Here is a 22828-nt window from a genome sequence, read left to right as displayed (position 1 = left end):
AAGGCAGTCTGATAGCAGGGACAAGATGAGGGTATAAGTGCAATCTGTCGAGTAACTACCGATTAGAGATAACCATTTAATAAGTTATCAACAGGCTATCATAAGAAGAGCAAAAATATCTTTACTTAATGAATAATGAGGTGTCAACAGGGAAAATATAAATTCTCCTCTAAATTCCTCGACATTTCACACATCATTCACGGGGAAAATAAGACACGATATAAATGAGTCGGGTCTGGAACAACACGGCTGAGCAGGTTTGACGTCAAGGTGTGTGTGATCACTTAGGCCACACCTGCTATGGGCTGGGGTGTAGCTGTCCCGATACACCTGTGCGCCACACCTGTGTTACTGATATCACAATCGCGTACACACACACACACACACACACACACACACACACACACACACACACACACACGAAAAAAAACTTACATACTCTGGCAATATACAAATAAAAAAAAATTACATACATACAAACACTGACAATTTGCAAACACACACACACACACACACATACACACACACACACACACACACACACACACACACACACACACACACACACACACACACACACACACACACACACACGACGACATGCAGGTAAATTCACAGATGTGCACCTAAACACTCTCCCTTAGTCCTGAGCGTCAGTAAATTAATCTTCTTATCTATGGTGAAGAGTTGGCCATTTGCATATATTTTCCAAGGTGACGCTAAATTATCAATACCAGCGTCATAAACTGATTAGGCCAAGTGCTACAATAATTCGTTACGTAGACATACCTGTGTCAATTAAGGTAATCACGCTCATCACCTGTTGTTATCCTGAGTTTACCTACGTACATAGGAACCCTTTTCTGGGATTTGTTCGTTTGTTCATCGGTACGTGTAATGTAATGACTGAGTGGTGGATATTTTTTGACTTCCGTTTATTAGTAGGTTGGCATATATTTCACACCTCAATCACACCTTACCACACTTCGCTATGTGGCTCCCCTGACTACTACGCGCCCCAACCACACACTCGCCACATCCCTACAGCACATATACCAACATTTCACTTACCCTCACCCACACCACACCTCTCCCTATATTGCTCCTCTGCCAGTTAAACACCTTTGCCACCCCCTGTCTCACCTGTATCGCTTGTTGTCGATGGGCACAATGTCGAGTAGAACCAGGTATCTGTCTTCGCTCTTGAGGCCCGTGAAGGAGGCGCGCACCGTGGGGAACATCCGCCTGCAAGAGGAAGACGTGGGGAGTTAATGGGGATGTAGTTATATAAAGCGTGGGGAAAATTGATGCGGATTTGGTACTATTATTGGTTAGAAATGCAATAGAGTAAAAAATATATATACCTAGAAGGGTTAACTTGTAAATACTAGGAAACAAAAAATTACTTAGTGCAGAGGTTGTGGTTGTATTTCAGATTGAATAAATGAGAGCTGAGAAAAAACATACTTAGATGATTTATAAGCACAACAGAAAAAAAATTAATTAGAGCAGGATCGATTAGGGGACTTTGTGGTTGAGCTTCTGTGATGAAAGGAATCCTGAATCTTAAATTATATTATTCTCACGTGATATTTTGGATCTTGAACGAGTCTGGGTACCATTATTATCCATTATAACTTGGCCTAAACTTGCCATCTCCCCATCTTGAATGTTGGGCTGTAGCAAAAGGTTAAAAGTATTACAGGATATGATGCAATTCGTGAAAAAAAAAAATACGGAAAGGACCTACACCAAAGATTTTGTTATATTCTGTCATCGAGTTGTTGGTAAGAATTAAGGCATATTAAAAGCTCCAGTTAATTAGAGTAAACGAACTATTGCAGAGCGAGGGAAGGATGAGCCTCATTTTTGTAAATTGTTTTTATTAGTGGGCAGTTCCGTAGGTGAAAGGTTACCATGGCAACAGCAGTTACAATGCTAATATCACTCAAGATCACTGCCCAAGTCAATGCTTTTTGGTAAGATGTTATAAATGGTAATAATAATAATATAAAAGGTCACTCTTTGGTTTTCACTTGCACATGGTCGTTTAGCGGTGCTGTTGGCAAGGGAAGGAACCATTAACATGAGCATTGTTATAAAGGATATCATGCCATCCTTGCTGAACTACATACTTCCCCGGTAAAGCTTATCACGTTGGAAATCTTTTCTTTGAGATGCAAAGAAGTCAACTGAGGAATCGTCCCTCATTCTTTCGCACCCTTATAATGTTGAGGAATTGTCCCTTATTCTTTCTTTCTCTTGCAGTTATAGCGATTAATGAAACCCAAAGCATCGAAAATAGGTGGCGTGAGTCGTTAACGATGCACAGGTAAAAATATGTAACAAACCCGGAAATGTGGAAGAAAAAACGCACTTCCCAGCCCGGCCTGAAACAGCAGAAGCCAGCCGCCTGCACCCGCCCAGCGAATTATCACCCTGAAACACCTCGTCGTAAAAAAAGGCAGGCGGCGCAGCAGTTAGGGTAAAGACCATAGTTTACGTGTGCCGTGGATGGGCCGCCGGCAGTTTGCGTACGTCTAACCACGTCGTTAGTGTGTCAGAACGACCTCGTAAACAAGAGGCTCACTCATAAGGAGAAGAGGTGAGATAGCGTCGTCTTGGCTGCTAGTGCCGTGCGGATGAGGTGGGGATGGTGGAGTGGGGTGATGGCCATGCGCTGCCTGAGTGAGTGAGTGGGTAGGATGGTGCAGTAAGATAATGGGAGTGGGTTGTGGGGTAGAAGGATGGCCATGCGCTGAATGAGTTAGTGAGTGGGATGGTGCAGGAAGGTAATGGGAGTGATGGTGGGATGAAATGATGGCGTGTGCTAGATACGTGAGTGGGATAGTGTAGTAAGATAATGGGAGTAAATTCTAGAGGGGAATGGTGGAGCATTCTAACGCATTTGTACTCACATGTACTCTCAAGACTCATTTGTACTCCCACCTCATTTGTACTCTCGAGACCCATTACGAAGTGCTTACAAATCGAACCCAACCCATTAAATTGGCCATACCATCCTAGGTCCGTGGGTCGCATCGGAGGCCGTGATGGGTACGTGAAATGATGGGCTCTTGTCACGTCATCATCGTCACCTAAGAGGGACAACAGGCACGCAGGGACGCAGTTACAGGCAGGATAATTGGTGTCATAGTCGTGTGTGTGTGTGTGTGTGTGTGTGTGTGTGTGTGTGTGTGTGTGTGTGTGTGTGTGTGTGTGTGAGAGAGAGAGAGAGAGAGAGATAACTGTGGTCATGCGTATTACTTCTCGATAGCCATGTGCCTGTGTTTGTGGTTTTGTGTGTGTGTGTGTGTGTGTGTGTGTGTGTGTGTGTGTGTGTGTGTGTGTGTGTGTGTGTTCAGATAAAGTGCGTGTTCAGTTTGTGGTGGTTACGCTGAGATGTGGTTGTTTGGTTGTTTATCTGTGGGTGTTTGTACCGTTGTAAGCGTATCCAAAATTACAAGACAGCTGGCATGTATGGCGTGCTTTTGTGCATGTTCCTTCGTTTACGTTCAAGGCTCCTTCAGCTTGAACACACACACACACACACACACACACACACACACACACACACACACACACACACGGTGACAGCGAGGCACCCTGAAAACGAAGGCTGGGGTGCGTTGTGGTGTAGGGAGTGTGTTGTGGCGCTGGGGTAAAGAGGGAGGGCCATTTGGCAGTGTCAGCGGGGTAGCGTGTGCCTCCTCCATCCATCCAGTGTTGTGACAGCCAACTTTAGCGACGCCAGGCTTTGCTGAGGACCCTGCTGACGGGGGAAGGAGTGTGGTGAAGTGTGAAAGGTGATGGTACGGCAGGTGAAGTGGAAGTGGAGGTGATAGAACGTCGAGGAAAGTGAATATGGAGAAGAATGGAGTGGGGAAGGTGATGGAGAGGATGGAGGGAGGTGAAGTGGGAAAAATGACGGAACGACAAATAAAATGGAAAGTAGGAAGGTGATATAGGGGCCAGGGACAAGTGTAGTGGAGAAGGTGATGGAGAGGACAGAGGAAAGGGGATGGGTGGAGTGGGGAAAGTGGTGTAGGGGAAAGAGAGAAGGGGACACAGGTAGAGGGGGGAAAGTGGTGGGAGGGACGGGGGAAGCGAAAAGGTGAAGTAGAGAAGATAATGAAGCGGAACGAAGACACAGGTAGTCGGGAACGGTAAGGGAGGATGAGACATTAGAAACAAATATGAAGATAAGAGAAGGAAACTCAGGAAGTAACGTTGATGAAGTGTAAGAAGCGTTAAGAAAGTTAGGGAAGGATGGGGAAGTAAGAAATGGATGAGGAAATGAGGGAAAGAGGGAAAATGTGTGTTAAAGGAAGGAAAGCGTGAGAAGGCGTGTTAAGATGAGAGAGAAATGGATATAAAAATTGATGAGGAGGAAGAGGAAGGCGGGTGAGGAAGTTAATAAAGAAAAATAGAAGAGAAGAAGGAGGTATGGTTGTCACGGAAGGAAATGACTGAGAAGGTAAGAGGGGAAAGTATTTTTGAAAGTGAGGGGAAGTGGGGAAATAAATTTATATAGATAGATGGGTGAAGTGAGAGAGAGGGTGGGGATGGATGAGAAAGAGGGGAATGAGTGAGAAAGGGGGAAACGAACGAGCTTGTAAAAGTAATGAGGAATGTAGAAAGCATAGGAAGAGATAAGAAGGAGAAGTGGGGTGAGGGGTGAGGAAAAAACAGGAAGAGAATGGGGGCTGAAAGGAGGAAGAGATAAGAGAGTGGGGATAAAATAGGACGAAGTGAGAGAGAGAGAGAGAGAGAGGGGGGGGGCGCAGAAGGGGTTGAGTCCAAAATGGGGCGAGACAAGGTATGGCGGGTGATGGTAACATGTCGTGGGGGGTGCAGGTCGGGGTTATTAAGTCGTCAGATGGTTGGGTCGTCTCGGTGTGATGGCGCCACGCAGCCATTTATTAATATTAACCTCCTTCTGCCATAGGACCCTCTCCACTCGGCCCTCCCAGCGCCTTTAAAACCGCCCTTACCAACCCTGTACATAAGGGCGATTTGGACCCTTTGATTGCCTCGAGTTCTTCAATAGCCTGTGTATCTTCAAAATCACCCTTACCACTCCCGTTCCGAAAGGCGATTTGGACCTCTTGATCTCCCTGAGTTCTTCAATAACCTCTGACGGGCGGATGAGTGCCTGCGGACCGGGGCCATAGAGATGAATTTCCGCAATGCATTATGTATGAGTGTCGACCTTAGCGGCGTGGGGGAGGGGCGGCCTGGTGGGTTACGGCCGTAGCGACGAGACAACAGTTGGTCACTTTACGAGCGGCAACAACATTTATGGTTTCATTTAGATTGCCCGGTTTTGTCAGGCGCTTGTATCCTGCCAGGGGGTGTGGGTGGGGTGGAGGTGGGGAGGGGAAGAGTGGGGAGGAGGTGGGGAGGGGAAGGATGAGGGTGATCATGGTTGACTTCCCTAGTGCTTCTGGATACACATACGCACAGACACTTGCATACATATACTCACATACGCTTATATACACATACACATCTATACATATACATAGCCAAGCACCTACACACACATTCATCTTCCATATATTCCACTCTCCCTCCACTTCCATAATTAGCTGTTTAATACTCTCTCCATCCTTCTCCACTTCTCTAAGAGGCTTTTTACCTCCCTTTAACCTCTCCATTCATTTTCTCTTCCCCTCTCCCATCCAGTAAACTGTATGTAAACATGTTCTCCTCTGCTTTCTCCACTCCTTTAGCTTTTCCCTCATTTTTTTTTTAGTTTTCCCCTCAGTTTTTCTACAATTCCTTTAACTTTCCCCTCAGTTTCTTTAGCTTTCCCCTCAATTATTCGCCTAGTCGTTTAGCTTTCCCCTCAGTTTTTCTCCAGTTCCTTTAGCTTCCCTTAACCCTCTCCACCTACAGACACCTTGTAGAAATTCACCTTCTAATCTCACTACACTTCTCACGCACCCACTTCCGTTTCTCATCCAGTGCTTTTGACGTCCCTGTAATCCCACTTCCACCTCCTCTAGCCTATTTTCACCCACAATCCCTTCCGCATCACATTAACTCCCTTCCACACTCTACTATTCCCATCCACATCTTCCAGTCTTTCCACACCAACTTCCTTCCATATTCTTCCAACTCCCTTCAGTATTTCATCAGCTTCTCCACACCGGCTCCTTTCCAGCTTCCATCCACATTCTTCCAATCTCTTCACATCACTTCCTTCCATATTCTTCCAACTCCCTTCCACATTTCGCCAACTTCTCCACATCCTTCCACCCCCTCTCTACATTCCTGGAACCTCTCCTCTTCCATGTGACCTTTCCTACTGTCAATAATCATCCTCATTTCCTTCTGATCCTCTTCCAAATCTCTCCAGGCTCTTTCTACATTTTGCCCAGACACCTCCACATGTCTCCATCTTCCTACGGCCTCCACACCCCTTCCAGATCCCTCCATCCTCCTTCAACGTATATCCATTGCCCTCCACCTCTCTCAGACTGCTTCCACATCTCTCTCAACCCCTTCTATCTCCCTCCACACTCCTTCCACTTCCCTCCACACCCCATCCACACCCCTCCAACCTCCCACCACATATCTCGATCACCCTCCACGTCTCAGGTTTCTTTCACAACCCTCCTGACCCCATCCACATCCCTCCAACACTCCTCTACACCCCCCCACACCACACGCACCTCCTCTGATCAAGCCATTACAGCCTGAAGATTGTTTCCTCTGGGGCCACACAAGCGAGCCCGTCCTGCTTACCCCCGTGAGAACCGACCACCGTTCCGAAGATGACATGCCGGCGAGTCGTCCCCCTGATTACCGGTTCTGCATTGACGCGGTGGAAGATTTTGACGGATGTGGAGGCGGCGATGGTGCTGAGGGGGATGACTTGCGCCTTCTTTCATCCACCCAGGGCGCCCGATGAGTGGATGAAGGTCTAACTCAAAAATGGTATTGTGAAAAGGGAGTTAGGTTCCAAAAATCACATCACCGGGTTTCAAAAATCATTGTTTACTGTCTCGTTATTGATGGTTTTAGGTGTATCAGTATTTTTGCGGGCAATTGTACATTTTAATATGGAGACCAAGGTTGAGATGGAGGGATGGAGTGGAGAGACAGACGAGAGAGGGGGGTATGAGTTGGAAGAAAGGCAGCCAAATGGTAGAGGACAGGGCGACATGAAGGCGATTTTTTTGTGGACACCCTTTACGGGATTAAGGAGCCTGGCCATAGATAGATAGATAGATAGATAGATAAACGGCAAGGTAGGCAGATAAGAAGGTAGGCAGATAGACAGACTGCATTGGAGGTGATTAACTTCTTGAATCCGGTGACGTACATCTTAGTTTATTCTTGCTTTCTCCAGTTTATTTTTTTCTATTTCCAGTTTTATCTGTTTATTTTAGGAGAGACTTTTCGAACTGGAGGAGGTAGTTCTAATCTTAATTAGCCTCTTTAACTAACAGAGGTCCTTCCTAATAATAAAAAATTTCATGGTTGCCTGAGTGAGATGAAAAATGCGTCATGGTAGCGAACTGATTAATATTTATACTGGTCTTGTGTGTGTGTGTGTGTGTGTGTGTGTGTGTGTGTGTGTGTTTGTAGGGCTAGTGTGCAGTGTGTTGTTGACAAGAGGAGGGCAGAGCGTGGTGATGCATCGGAGTGTGTGTGTACATATCCAGGCTTCCGTTGACTGAGCAAGCATAACACGCTAAAGCAAGACATATAATGCAGTGAACTTCGGGTAGAGAGGACGGTCATTATGAGACAGTGGAAAGTACTGATAAAGAAGCCTGACCAATTTACAGGATTCATAGGTTCACATAACTGTTAAACTCTATCATGGATCTTTTTCTTATTTTGTGCTTCGGTATTCACTCTGATTTGACTGGGAAGTGTGTGGTTGGTGTCTGAGTGAGGAAAAACATATACACAGTTAATCTTATACCCAGGTTAAGCTAAGGAACGTTTATGAATGCATCCCGTTGACTCAAGAGGCCGTGCTGTTGTATGCATAGAGGATTATAATTGTTGGTGATATACTCGAAGATGCTTAGAACAGAGTTGGTGATAAATTCGGTGTTGATTATCAATTATGTGTAATGTGACGATTTTTGTCAGTTTTAGGGAGGCTTTTGGAACGGGAGGGATTACATTAAGCCTTCATTAACCCCATCGCTACGAGAGGTCATTCCTAAGCTTAAAAAATCGTCTGGAAATTGCAAAAATATACGAAAATTACTTCATCGGGGGATATAAAATGTTTGTATCTTAAAATATTTGTGAGAAGGAAAGTGTAACATTACTAGATCGAATAATGAAAAAAAAAAAGGGGTATTATACTACTAATAAAATTTATTGGAAATCAAAAAATTGCATTCTCTTTTTTTTTTTTTTCTTGTCTTTTTTAGGGAAAGTGTGTGAAAATTTTGGCGAGATCAGAATTACTGTCTGACAATTATGAGCGTAGAGAGCGTGGATGAATGAGCGTGGGGGAAATTTGTAATATGTTGTGTATAAATAAAATAAGAATAATGTGCAAAGTTAATACAAGTCCGTGGGAAAATTATTGAGGCTAATGGTAATGGTGTGAGTTGTGATCCCACCCCACAGTTCCCCCTTCCCCCTTCCCCCTCTCACTCCCAATCCCACTCTTCCTCCTCCCACTCCCACTCTACCCTCAACAGTTTATCCCCTCTCCTCATCTCCTCTTTCTTCCATCCCCCTCTTTCCCCTCAACACACACACATCTTATCTCTTCTTCTCTGTTTCTCTCCCCCATCTCCTCTTCCTTCTCAGCTTTATTATATTTCTTTTTTTCGTCACTCAAATTATCTCTCATCTCTTTCGCTTCCTACTACAACCGCGCCTCCTCTTCGTTCATTTAATTCTCTTCCTTCTCCTCTTCCTCTTCGTCCTCCTTCTCCTCTGTTGCTCTGTTTATCTCATTCTCCTTCCCTCTCTCGTTTATTTTTCTTTACCTGCTCTTCTTCCAGTTTTTATGCCCCTCCTCCTCTTCTTTTCTATTTTCCTCCCCTCTCTCCCCCTCCTACACCCCGTCACCCCACCCCAGCTGTTGGGTCACCCCGCACGAAATATGGCCCAAAACGCTGAATTAACTCGATCGCAAATTAATGCTTTATATTGCCAGGTCAGGGGTGGGTGGGGGTGATGGGTGGGGGTGGGGAAGAGAGACAACCCCCACCCTACCCACCACCCCTTCCACATCACTCCAACCCCTTCCACATGCCTTCAAACACATCTCATTCTTTTAAATTCTTCCACATCCAATCAACTTCTTCTACATCCCTTCAGTAACATTCCAGCTATGTCCTAACCCTTTTCACATACCCCAGCTCACATTACACAAACCCCCTCCACATCTCTCAGATATCTTCCACTCTCCTGCCACCCCTTCCACCTTCTTCTACCCCCTCCGTTTTCTTCAGTCATCTACCTCTCTTCTAACCTCTTGCACCTTTTTCCTGTATCCCTTCTTCAACCACCCAAGTCCACTTCGTCTCTTCCAGTCATTTCCACTTCCTGCTAAGTCACTCCTCATGCTTTATACCTTCACATCTCCCTTCATCTCTTTACAGCCTTCATTTCCACATCACATCGACTCTCCAACCTCTGACTCATCTCTACAGCAGTGTCCCCTTCTCACTCTGCCCCAGCATCACCGAGTCTCCCTTCCACATAACTCTGAACTTCTCCCCTTCTCTCTCGCACCTCACACCCCTCTCTCCACGCCCACACCCCACGCCCCCACCCATCACCCCCACCGCACACCCTTCTTTCCTTAACCCCACCCCCACCTCGCACCTTTCTCTCTCACATCCCACGCCTGCACCCCACACCTTTCACCCCTCATCCCTCCACGGTCATCACAAGGGTATTAAGAGGCATGGGCATATAACTCTTGGCCGGGCATTATCGATTACTTTTGGTAAATTAAGGACATGATCTGGAGTATCGGGTGTTTGTTTGGTTCAAGATGTCCTGTTTGGCGGATGTAATTTTGGGAGCAATTTCAACCCCTTCTGGACCTTAAGTTTTCCCTTAAGCTGCCTAAAATCATCTCGCTCTAGAAATAATACTACACTCATTTTACTCTTACCTGGTCTAAAACTGCCTTCTCTCAACTTTGAATGCTGACCTGTTACACTAGACTGGCACTAGAATATGGTGCTAGAAAGGACGTAGAGCTTTAGCAAGTGTCTTTTTCTGCCATTGAGCTATGTGAAATCAGCTGCACAACGACGAAAATCGGGGCCAAGTTAGAGTAAAAAGAATGTGGACATAATCATCATCACTTTCATCTTCCTGGTTTTTTTTCCCCACCTAATGGTAGTGTAAAAAATTAATAATACATCTTAGTTTTGAATGGGTTGATGGAGATTATTTTTAGCTTCTTCAACACGATAAGCGCTTTCGGAGCTCAATACATACACTGTTACTAAATAAATTCAGTACATTTAGGACATTCAATACATTCGTCTGATTGTATAGTGAGTAAAAACAAACAGGACGTCACTGAAGCGGGAGGATTTAAATTAGATGTTCTTTGCATTTTTTTGAAATATCGTTACTCTTAAAGCTACTATGGAGAAAATAACACATTTTGGCATGCGAAATTATTATTATTATTATTATTATTATTATTATTATTATTATTAGTAGTACTAGTAGTAGCAGTATTGGAATTGTTTTTATTAAATTATGTGTACTAAGGAAAATAGAGGAGAGTGTTTCGTTGGTATGGCCACCTGGAAAGAAAGGATGTTGATAGAGTGGTGAAAAGGGCATATGTAAGTCAGTCTGAAAGTGGAAGGAGACGTGATGGGCTACGAAGGTGAACAGATATGGTTAATTAGTTTATGAAATGCAAGCTATGGAAATTGATGATGTGAAACTGACAGTGTTGACAGGAAATGAGTTGGTCGGATGATTAGTGTACAGAGGAGCACATAACAAGGCTTTGGCACTCCTTTGTTGATGTAATAGTGTACGGATTGACTCTTATCTCGCAGGTGCATATGAGGCAAATTATGAAGGAGGAAGTAAAAAAAAAAAAAAACAATGCCGATGGTTAGGTCTGTGAGGTGTTACCAGGGCCTGAATGTGAGTTTCACAGATCAAGTTGTTGGTAGGTCTTCCCTCTTCGCATTTTCTCTTCCCTTGTTCTTGAAGCCTGTTTTAAATCGTCAACCTTTTGACTACTTGTCGCGAGTAAGTCGAACTAGGCAAATATTGCTAGTGGGCCCTTGCTCGACTTTAGTCCATGGCTTGGAAAAATTTTTTGAACCACACTACTTAACTCGGCAGCCGTCGAGGAGGTTTGAAAAAGGCGCCTATGCTCATCGGACTTTCTGGTGGTCTTTGGCATCTCTGCCAATGTAAACATGTGACGACTGACGAGCCCCTCCCGCGACTGCGCGTTGGTATATGGGACGCTACCCCTATTTCACCTCGGTATCCACCTTTACAGGTTAGTTCCGTACATAATACTATTTCTGATGAACATTGAACAACTATAGAACAATGGTATGTACGAAATAATGCGATATTTTGTCGTACAGCAAGAGAAATGTGCATGTGTTTATGATACAATCAGCTGATCACCTGTAGCATGCTTGGAGGTAATCATAATTATATTGAAATCAGGTTCAAGCGGCTCAGTAATAAGTGTAGGACAGCAAATAACTTTAATGGGATACACAAAGATATGTGTGCATAAGTAGACTAATAAATGAAAACAAAAACTTGCCGTATCAAAATACATGTCTGCTTGGAGCCTCGGCTGTTGTCACTCATTGTTGCTACCCAGGAAGACCACCATTTTCACCTCAAAGTCCACCTTTATAAAGTTATATAGTATGTAACTGTTAGAGCAGGAGTCTTACAGTAATAAATGTGCAACAGAATGCATGATATAAGTACATTCATGACCAGCAGTTGCTGTAAATTATTTTTCTCAGTTTTATAATCTTTTATTATACCACATTCTTACATTCACGTATTTTTGGAGTTTACATGATACCCGGTACCATATGAACTTTATGTGTTCTTCATTGTTGTCTGATAGTTCCAGCAGTTATTATATGCATTCTGTGACAAGAATTAACAACACATTTCCAGTCACTGTTGTAGATGATTTCTGTATTTTCACCAATGTTTTTATTATGGTATGTTTCCATGTGTCATAAACACAACAGTTGAAAACTTATGATTTTTATGAAACTTTATAATTAACATTTGTTCTTGTGGCAAACTCCGAATACCATTTAAATTTTTTTTATTGTTTTATTTACAGTTTCCAAGTATTTTCAGGGGTAGATATTGATACTACATGGTCAGGTCAACTTGGGAAGTACCTAGGCAATATTAAACAGATACTTTCATTTTTTTAGTTGAAGAAGGGACCCTTTCAGGAACCAATTGGAAATAGCGTGCGGTAGTATTAAGTGAGAAAAGAGACCAGGAAGATGATGATGGTAATTATTCACTTACATACGACTATTATTTCGTGAGAGGAGGTGAAGTTATCAAATTCATAAGATGCACTACTTGCTTTAATAACTGCAATTAAGATCTTTATTGTAGGTAGACTATTAGGACTGGTCGTTGTGGCAGTTGAGCGTGAGAGTTGCCGTTATTAGGAACCAGGTCATTTGTCATACCCCACCACATTGCAGTTGTTGACTCTATTTGTGTTGGTATTTATGAGTTGGCTAGGTCTTATCCTTTGTCGATCTCTCCACCCTAAATTCCACCCTCTTAACCTCCACTTCCACTTGCTTCTTTATTCCTTCTCCCTTTCTTTGCTCCTTCTCCTCCTCCTCCACCTTTTCTGTTCTTGTTCTTCTTCCTTCTCCTCCTATTCGCTTGCCTGCACCACCACCACCATACTTGCTCCAGCTTTTCATCTCCACCTTCTCCCTTACCTACCTCCTCCAGCTCGTTCTCCACCACCCAATGTCCACCACCTCACAACCCCTCCACCCCCCTTCTCCTTTTCCCCTTACTCATATCACTCCATCTTTCCCTCTACACCTCTCTCCCTCCTCTTTACCTTCTCTGCTCCCTTGTTCCCTAAATCTTCTCCCATTTCCCCGCTAATCTTCTTTTCATCCACCTCATTCCCTCCACTTCTCCTCTCGGTTCCCCTCTCCATCCCCCTCCATCCATCCATCCACCCTCTTACCCTTCCCTTCACTCCACCTCAATCTTCACCCCCTCTTCCCCTTCCTCACTCTTCCTTCACTCATCCCTCCTTCACCTTCACTCACCCCTCCATCACCTTCTCTCACCCCTCCTTCACCCCCTCACCCCACTCACCCTCCCTCACTCCTCTGTTCCCCTCCCTCACCCCTCCTTTACTCTCTTTCACCTCTCCTCCACCATCCTTCACCCTTCCTTCACCTTCCCTCATTCCTTCTTCACCCTCCCTCACTCCTCTATCCCCTCCCTTACTCCTGTCCCCCAATTCACCACTCTCATCCTTCCCTTTAATCCACATCATCCACCTTCTCCCCACTCCGCCTATCCTCCCCCCCCCACTCCTCCCCTCCGCTAATCACCCGGTATTGGTGGCGTGGGGTAGCGTGGTTCCCGGTCATCCCAGTCCAATCACCAGTAATGACGTCACTACTCACATGACCGCCAGCACAACTTATTCATCACTATGGTTTTTTGGGTTTGGATATTTCTTTTTTTAATTGGGTTATATTATCTTTTACGTAGCTTTTCTGTGTTTATTTTTATTGTTTTTCTATTATTGGTGCTGTTGTTATTGTTTATTATTATTATTATTATTATTATTATTACTAATATTATTATTGTTATTATTATTATTCTTGTTATCTGTCGGATACGATTATGTGAAGCTTCAGAACGTGGTGAATGTTTTTGGCGTATCCGATAGAACTAGGATTCCGGGGGCTTGAATGATGAGTGAATGGAAGCGTGGCCCATTGGATTGGGCAATTTTGGGCTGTCTGGACATTGCCACTCCTCACCCTGCCCATGGGTGGGAAAGGAGGTCCGGATGATGATGATGATGATGATGATGATTAGTAGTAGTAGTAGTAGAAGTAATAATAGTAGTAGACTGGTGGTGATAGTAATTGCTCGTGAGATTTTTCGCACGGGACTACATCACGTGGAGCTTTCACCCAAAAATATTTACGTCAAAAAGAAGGTTTACGATGAAGCTCTGTGTGTGTGTGTATGTGTGTGTGTGTGTGTGTGTGTGTGTGTGTGTGTGTGTGTGTGTGTGTTATTTGTGTGACTGTGTGTGCGTGAGGAGGTCCGTCATCTGGCCTGTGGAACTCATATCGTGATTAACCTCCTCAACTTTGGCTGATGGACTGTCATGGTGAATGTGGCTATGGTCTCTTAGGTCACATTAACGGGAGGGGGGAGAGAGAGCAGTGGAAGAGGGTGGAGGGAAGTGGAATGGGGTGGAGAAGGGGGGAGGAGAGGAGTGGAGGAGAGTTCAGGGAGGTAGAAAAGATCGGGAGAGTAGAAGAGAACGGAGGAAAGGGAAATGGAGTGGTGGAAGGTGGAGGGAAGTAGAATAGATTGGAAAGGGAATGGGAGCGATAGAGGGGCGTGGAAGGGTAATGCTGAAGTTGGAACGTGAGTGGAGCAGTTCAGAGTGGGAGTGGGAGATATTGGAGAGGAAAGAATGGATGAGAAAGATGAAGAAGGGTAAAGAATAGACTGGAGGAGGAGTGGAGGAGATGGAGAGGAAGTGGAGAGGCTGAAGGAAGAGTGGAATGGACTGGCTTGGAGTGGAAGAGTTTAGTGGAGAGTGGCAGAGGTATATAACAGACGCTGGGGGGAGGGGAGTGGATATGAGTGGAAGGGAAAGAAAGGGATTGGTGGGGAAATGAAGGAGTATGAAAGAAGTGGGGATATTGAAGGGATTGGGAGGGAGGGAGAGAGGTTGAAGGAGAGTGAAGGGAGTTGGTAAAGTGTGGGAGTTGGTAAGAAGTGGAGTGCGGGATGTGTGTGTAGAGCAGTAGAAGAGGTTGAAGGAGTGGAAGTGCTATGAAGGAGGGTTGATGAAGATTGAAGAGGGTGGGAAAAAAAGAAAACATGATTGAGATAAGAAAGGCATAACCATGTAGGGAAATCCTGTTTATATTTTCTGTTGTCCCGGGCTTGTCTGAACGTAAACCTAGTGGACTGTAGGCTGAAGTTGCCATTTTCCAGCTGTCCACTATCTTGGAAGGGAGTTGAGGGACGTTTGCATAACCGGGCAGTGGATTCACCTGCTTATATCGGCGCAAAGGTGTGAAGACGTCTCTCTCTAGCATGGAAAACTTGTTATTGAGAAGATAAATTTTAGTGGAAGAATGTGGTTGAGTGGAGACATACGTATTCAGATTAAGTGAATAATAAAAGCTGAAGGCGAGCGAGGTTTGTGGGTATGTGGATAGGTAAAAACGGACGATGAGATAGGCAGGAAGTGGCCTAAAGTGGATGCGCAGTGGAGTGGGGTCGTGCTTAAAGTGGCAACAAGTGTGGAGGGTGTGAGTGGACTACCGGGCCGGGTGTCTCGTGGGTTTGGGAGTCACGCTGGTCCTTCTTTACCTGTGCATTCCGTATATTACACCTTGATATTCTTTTGTATGTTAGTTATATCGCTTTAAGATCGGCATAGTTAAAAAAGAATACTAACGCCTCAGTACCATTACGTATACTTCGACTAAATTTTGCCTCCACCGGACGATTTTGTTTGGGAGGAGGGATGTCATCTCACAGTGAAGGGGCTAAAAGCAATCCTTATTAATCCTCTTAATCCCATTACTCTTTTTTTAATACGATTCTTGCTCCCTCCAGTCGATTATATACCGAACGTGGGAAACAGCTCTCGTAACTAAAGGGGTAACGTGCCACATGCTAAAATGCTATGGAATTATCATGCCAATATGCTAAAATACAATCGATGCAACGGAATAAAAGGTATCGAGTATTCTGTACAGAGAAAAATACGTCTCAGGAGGTGACTGATGTACCGATGAGTGAGACTGGCCAGGAAGGAGGTGATGGACAGAGGCGATACGAAGGACAAAACTACCGCAAAAAGAACTCGTGTAAGGAGTGAGGATGGGCAGTGCTTGAGTGAGTGAGTGGGATTGGGGGTTGGCGAGTTAGTGAGGGAGTGTTTGATCTGGTGAGTGAGTGACGTGGCGAGTAGGAATGTAATTAGAAGAGTTGTGAGCGAGTGAAAGTTTGAGTGGGTGAGTTAATGAGTGAACGAACGAAGGAGTGTGAGACAGTGAGTAAAAAATGAAGGAAATTAGTGATGAGTGAATGAAAAGATGACTGTGAGAGTTATTGGGTATGTGAAATGCGGATATGAGTCGTTGATGAAGCAAGGAAGGAAAGCACTCTTGGGCCGAAGCAATATGAAATTCAGCGAGTAAATGGAAAATTGAGTGAGATAGCCGGCTGGTTGAGGAAATGGGTGAGTCACTGATTGAGAGAATGATTGTAAAATTTCGTAAGTTACTGACAAACGAACGTGGTGAATGACAGATGTTGAAAAGGATGAATATAACTGTCAGTGAATGAAAAAAATGAACGTAAGAGTTAATGATAAAGTTAGAAATGATGGATTGTGTAAGTTCATGAGTGGGTCTAAAATAAAGTACCTAAATAAATAAAGGAACATGACAGTTATTGGTGAATGAGAGGTGTTGAAAATGCAGTTGAAAAAATGGAAGTGTTACAAAATATAGAATGCCGAGTGTACGTCAGAAAATATTGCGTCCGTGGAGCTGCATTCTCCCCAGTGACGTTTTGGCGGAATGGAGTGAAGTAACAGGGGCCGAATTCAATTACCTCCCTCCATTATTCAGGACAATGGCCTCCGTAAAGGAAATACAAAGTTCCATCTCTGTTTATGCCGCACTTTTTACGTCGAACGGGGAGGGTTTTTACCGAGCTTCTGTCCGCGGCACCAAAACAAAACGAAAAATTTGCCTAGGCTGCATTAGAACGCGGGTGTGGGTATCGCCAATAAAGCCATTATCTCGGGTAATAGCCAAGAGAGCGGCATATGTCCCCTCTACTTCCAGGGAATAAAAATCCATCAGTGATGAGGTTTACCGAATATTTTGGACAATCCAATCGTGTAAAAGTGACGAGGCCGATGCCATAAATCCTAATACTCATTACGCTTATTGTATAGGGCGGGAGGCCCGGCCGCTGGCAGGTGCGGCGCGGACGTCTGGTCGATGGACGCCTCCCTTCCTCCCTCTCTCCCTATATTCCTCCATTCCTCCCTCCCTTTCTCCATCCCTCCGTATTTTCGTTCCTCTATACCTTCCCCGCTTCTTCCCTCCCTACCTTCCTTCTTCTCTCCATCCTCTCCGCTCCCCGCCCTCCTCAGGCATATTGGCTTGGAGGGAGGTGAGGAATAGAGGTGAGGTAGTGTACAGTGGGAAAGGAAAGTAAGGCAAGGTGCTGTGAGGAAGTGAGGGGAGGTAAGAAGGTGAAGTAGTGTGCAGGTAGGCAGGGAGGTGAGGTAGGGTTCAGTGAGGCACGGGGGAGAGGGGGAGGTAGAGTGTAGGGAAACGGAGATGAGGTAGGGTGAAGGGAAGTGAGGTAGGGTGCAGGGAGGTGAGGTAGGGTGTGGGGAGGCAGGGAGAGGAGGTGCGGTGCAGTGAGGCAGGGCGGTGAGGTAGTGATGAGGAAGCTTAGAGAGGCAGAAAGACGAAGCAAGGGTGTTCGTACAAGTATAGGGTCTCGAAGTAGGATGATGAGACAGGGTGAGAAGGCAGGGTTAAGGCATGGTAAAGAGAGTGTTGTGGAAGAGTGATAAAGCAGGGTGGTGAGTAGTGAGGCAGAGAGATGAGACAGGTGCGAGGCAGAGTGGAGAGGCAGGATGGTTAGTTAGGCAGGGTGGTGAGGCAGAATGGCAGGACAGAATGGTGAGGCAGAGTGGGGAGGGAGGGAAGTTAGGCAGAAGTCGAGACAAGGTGGAGAGGCAAAGTAGTGAGGAAGGATGCTGAGATAGGTAGGAGGTGTGAGAGAGAATTATGAAGAAGGGTGACACAAGCTTTTAATGTAGGATCCAGTCTGGTGATGATTTTTTTCCTTTAATTGCTATGGTTTAGGGTGAGGGAGGGTGATAGGTAGGCATGCAGTGTGTCAAGGCTATGAGGTAGGGAAGGGAGGGGAGGTAGGGTGTGAGGAGATGCTTGGTGAGGCAGGGGGGTGATGCTGGGTGATGAGGCAGTGGATTAGATGAAGGGACGGGTTAGTTAGTCAAAGAGAGTAGAGGCAGAGACGTGATTGGTGAGGCAAAGAGGTGATGAGAGAAGGCTAAGAAGATGAGGTAAGGTAGAGGGGAGGGTGATGGTCTAGTGGTAAAGGAGTGGATTGCTGATGCAAAATCCTGGAATCGATTCACTGGTGGGGAAAATTTGATAGTAAAGTTTCATTAAAAGGTCTTGCTTATCTTCCACAAAACATGCCATTAAAAACACTTAATACCATCACACCTGAATAAAACACACACACACACACACACACACACACACACACACACACACACACACACACACACACACACACACACACACACACACACACACACACACACACACCGCCACCCATGACAGTCAGTTACACCACATAGTAACCACGAGAGGGCCATCCAGTTCACCCATCCCACTCCCCCTCTCATTTTCACCTCCTCTTCCCCCTCCTTCTCCCTCTTACTATCCTACTCTTCTCTTTTCACCGTCCTCTTCCTACCCCCCCATTCTCCATACACCCACCTCCAGTTTCTCGTTCATACTCACCCATTTCCTTCCCTTTTTTCCTCCCCACTCTCCAAACTGATCACCATCCCTTACCCTTGTACTTACCTCACTCCTTTCCTTCCCCCTCCCTTATACTCCCCTCTTTTCGTCTCCCCACACTTCCTCCCTCCTGACACTTACCCTCTTCTTCTCATTGCAGTCATCCCCTCATCATTTGTAGCTCCCCCTCCTTCACATTCACTTTCTCCCTCAATACTCTCTCTCTCTCTCACTTATCTCACTCTCCTCCTCCTATTATTTTCCTCTCCTTCTCACACTGGTCTTCTCCCTCTTAATCATCCTCTCTTCTCTCTCCCATCTCATTCTCATCACTTCCACCCGTTTCCCTCGCTCTCCTCACACACACACTTACCCCTTTCCCCACACACTTACCCCTCCCCACACATACTTCAGCGTCCTTCCAACACACTTGACACACTTCCTCACACACACACACACACACACACACACACACACACACACACACACACACACACACACACACACACACACACACACACACACACACACACACACACACACACACACACACACACACACACACACACACACATCTCGACCTCCTCCTCTCACACCTCCACTATCCCATCTCCCCTGTCTCCGCCCTCACATTCGCCAATCACGCTCGGATCTTCACACATCCCAAGCCTAGAGTGTCATGCATTCTGAACCTAATCACACCAATCCCTCTCCCTCACCTCCACCCATCGCCACAGACCAGGTGATGCTGTGTTGAAGGACTCTCTCAGCACTAGTCCACATTTCCCAGTCATTTTTTTCAGAATAGCCCTTTGAGTGGCCAAAAAATAAAGTAAAATAAAAGATGGCATGAACATTTATCATTAAATAAACAGATCAGAAGAAGGAAAAACAAATGAATGAAAAATAGGTAAATTGGGGAAGAATCTAGGCATGGGACTCTGCAGAAAAAAAAAAAAAAGACGAACAAGAAGTAGATCAGTAATGTTTTGACGGCACGCATGTCAGAAGAGTTGCCCATTTTTTTTTATTTTTTATTTACTCGTGGACAAAGTGGCTCTTCCTCACGGTTGTTTTGAAGGAGATGTAATGAGGTTGACTATAAGTGTAAATGGTACCGCCTTTGGGCTGTGAGAGAGCATTTCGAGAACTGGATGGATACGCGACTCATTTACAAACTCTTCTGCCACTATTTTTTCTTTCCTTGACCTGGAAATCATGAGGTGTTGAATTGTGGTGACAGTACTATTGGTGATGGCAGAGATGGAGATGACGAATGAGATGGTAAACTGGAAATGATGTGGTAATGATGAACGTTAACAATTGAAAATGGTGATGACGCTGACTATGATATGAAGAGCCAGTGAATGAAGAGAGTTGTATCATACCACTCTTCTTTCCAGTACTGCGTGGGTAAGTTAATTGTTCCCCCTACACACCCCTCTCTTTCCTCCCTGCTTACGACCTCCACTCCAGTCCTATGCAGCCTCACAATGCACTCCCCTACACCCTGGCTCTTCGTGGGTGTGTAAATACGAATTAGTGTACGGTCATGTCATTTCTGTGCCTTTCTGTATTGATTCGTTCTCTCTCTCTCTCTCTCTCTCTCTCTCTCTCTCTCAAATTAGTAGAGTACCATATGACCGCCATCAGTAGCCGTGTAAGGGAGGGGTGGAAATGGGGAGAGAGAGAGAGAGAGAGAGAGCTGTTTAAAAGAGAATACAAGCAACGGAGAAGAGGAGAAATAAGAAGAAAGAAGGAAATGTACAATGAGAGAGTGAGAGGAAAGAAGAACAAAGAACTGGAAGAAAAAACGGAAAGGAGGAAAGAGGAAGAGGAAGTAGAACACTGGAAGGAGAGAGAGAGAGAGAGAGAGAGAGAGAGAGAGAGAGAGAAAGAGAGAGAGAGAGAGAGACAGACAGACAGACAGACAGACAGAGATGAGGAGGTTTGGTAAATAAAGAGAAAAAGAAACTGGAGAATAGAAGAGAGAGGGAAAGGGTAGGGAGGGGAGAGGGGAAGGAAAAGAGGAGAGAAGACCTGGGGAGGAGAGGGGTAAGGAGGGAATAGGGAGAGAAGTGGAGAATGAGAAGGGAAGGGAGAGAGCGAAGGGTAGCAGGGAAGGAGAAAGGAAGGAATGGAATTGAAGTTAGGTAGGAGGGAAGGGGGGAGAGAAAATGGAGGAGGAAAGAGGAACTGAGGAGGAAAAGGAGGAAAGAGTGGGAAAAGGGACGTAAGAGGGGAGAGGGCTGGGGAGAAAAGAGGGAAGAGTAAAGGGGGAGGGGGAGAGTAGAGGCGAAATAAGAAGGGTGAGAATGGAGGAGAGGCAAAAGGAACTTGAGAAGGGGAGGGAGAGAGAGAGAGAGAGAGAGAGAGAGAACAACGGGAGTAGAAATGCAAAGTAGGAAGAAGAGGGGAGGGGAGAGAATAGGGAGGGTAGTTGGGAAGGGATGGGGAGATGAGAGAAAGAGAGGGGAAGGGAAAAGAGACAACTTGCAAGAGAAAGGGAAGAGACGGAGGGAGAATGAGGAACGGGAGGGGTGAAGTAGGGAGAGAACTTGAGGAGGCGTGGGGAGAGGGGAGTTGGGGAGAGGAGGGGAGAACAGAGGGGAAAGATGATATTGGGAGGGGAAGAGAGGAGGGGAGAGAGGAGAAAGAGGGGAGAGAAGAGAGGGTGGGGAGAGGGGAGGCAAAGGACCAGCCATTATTGACGTCAATTACACTTTAACTACACACTCAACACTTGTTACCCTCACCAGCCAGAGAGAGAGAGAGAGAGAGAGAGAGAGAAATTATAAGAGAAGTTAATCCACACTGAGAACGATGATAGTCTCTCTCTCTCTCTCTCTCTCTCTCTCTCTCTCTGTTTTTTCTCTGCTAATGGATCGTCTGGCGTTCATGCAGACGCGAAGATGAGAAACCCTTCAGACGAGATGAAGCGGAAAGGGAGAACTAACGAGTATGCAAAAGAGTTGGGGGGAGCTGAGAGAGAGAGAGAGAGAGAGAGAGAGAGAGAAGGGAAATGAGTGGGGGAGAATGTAAGATACCTAAACACTCCCTTTTTTTTTTTTCCTTCTCACCTCTACCACAATCCAACCTCCCTTTTTTTCAAGTTAACCTCCTTCCCTTTTTCCCCTCCCCTCTTTTCTCCCTCTTTTCCCCTTCCTCATCCCCCCCCATCTCTCTCTCTCTCTCTCTCCCGTCCTCCATACAACACTTTTCCTTAATCCCTTTCGCTAATCAGTTCATTCCTATGCCCTCTGATCTCTTCCCTAATTCGCCTTTGTGTCTCGTTCACGGTAATATCTTCATTTACAGTTTCCAGTGAGAGAGAGAGGGCTCATTTTAGCTTCAAGAAATGCTGGAGGGGGTCCGTTGGGGTGGGGAGGGTGGAAGGGCTGCAAGGGGTGGGTGTTATGGGGTGTGTGGGGTGTTAGAGAGAGAGAGAGAGAGAGAGAGAGAGAGAGAGCAGAGAACTTAGATAAGGAGAAAATGGATGGGAAAAAAGAAGACATGGAAGGAGGGACTGAAGAGAAAAAACTTGAACAGAGAGAAGGGAAAGTTAATGACAATAGAGGAAGAATTGAACGAAATAAAGCACAGAAGTAAGGCAAAGATGGGGAAGGGGTGCAGGGAGGAACAGAAAATGGAGGGCAGATTGAGGAAGAAAGAATGGAGTGAGAGTAGAAGGGATGGAATGAAAGACACAGAAAGAGAATGAGGCAGAGAGAACACGGAATCATGGCAGAGGAAGGACTGAGTGTAGAAAGATAGAGAGAGAGAGAGAGAGAGAGAGAACTAGCTCCCTTGTGAGATCCACGTAATAAAACTCCCTAATCCCTAATTTAACCCTCCTGGACTATGGACATACCTTGATATCATATTTAGGCGATTTAGTTGGGAATTAGAAAAAAAATTAACTAGTTCAATGGAGTGAGTTTTTTATATATACATTTTTGGACCTAATATATCAGACAGGTTTATTTAAGAGAGTCTATTCTCATGGGGTA

At 45.4% G+C, this 22828-nt stretch overlaps 1 protein-coding gene across 1 annotated transcript in view; it reads right to left on the bottom strand.

The window, feature by feature from the left end:
• The window catches only part of LOC145414519 (uncharacterized), a 239615-nt gene that overhangs the window by 43428 nt on the left and 173359 nt on the right, over positions 1–22828 (bottom strand). Inside the window, exon 3 of the mRNA XM_080284042.1 lies at positions 1144–1245. Coding sequence (XP_080140168.1) covers positions 1144–1245 — 102 coding nt within the window. The remainder of the gene's footprint in view (positions 1–1143; positions 1246–22828) is intronic.

The sequence above is a fragment of the Coenobita brevimanus genome, chromosome 100 (genome assembly GCF_032717465.1).
Source record: "Coenobita brevimanus isolate Jiangsu-jjx chromosome 100, ASM3271746v2, whole genome shotgun sequence".
In the NCBI taxonomy this organism is placed as follows: Eukaryota; Metazoa; Arthropoda; class Malacostraca; order Decapoda; family Coenobitidae; genus Coenobita; species Coenobita brevimanus.
This window is presented reverse-complemented; position numbering and strand designations above follow the sequence as displayed.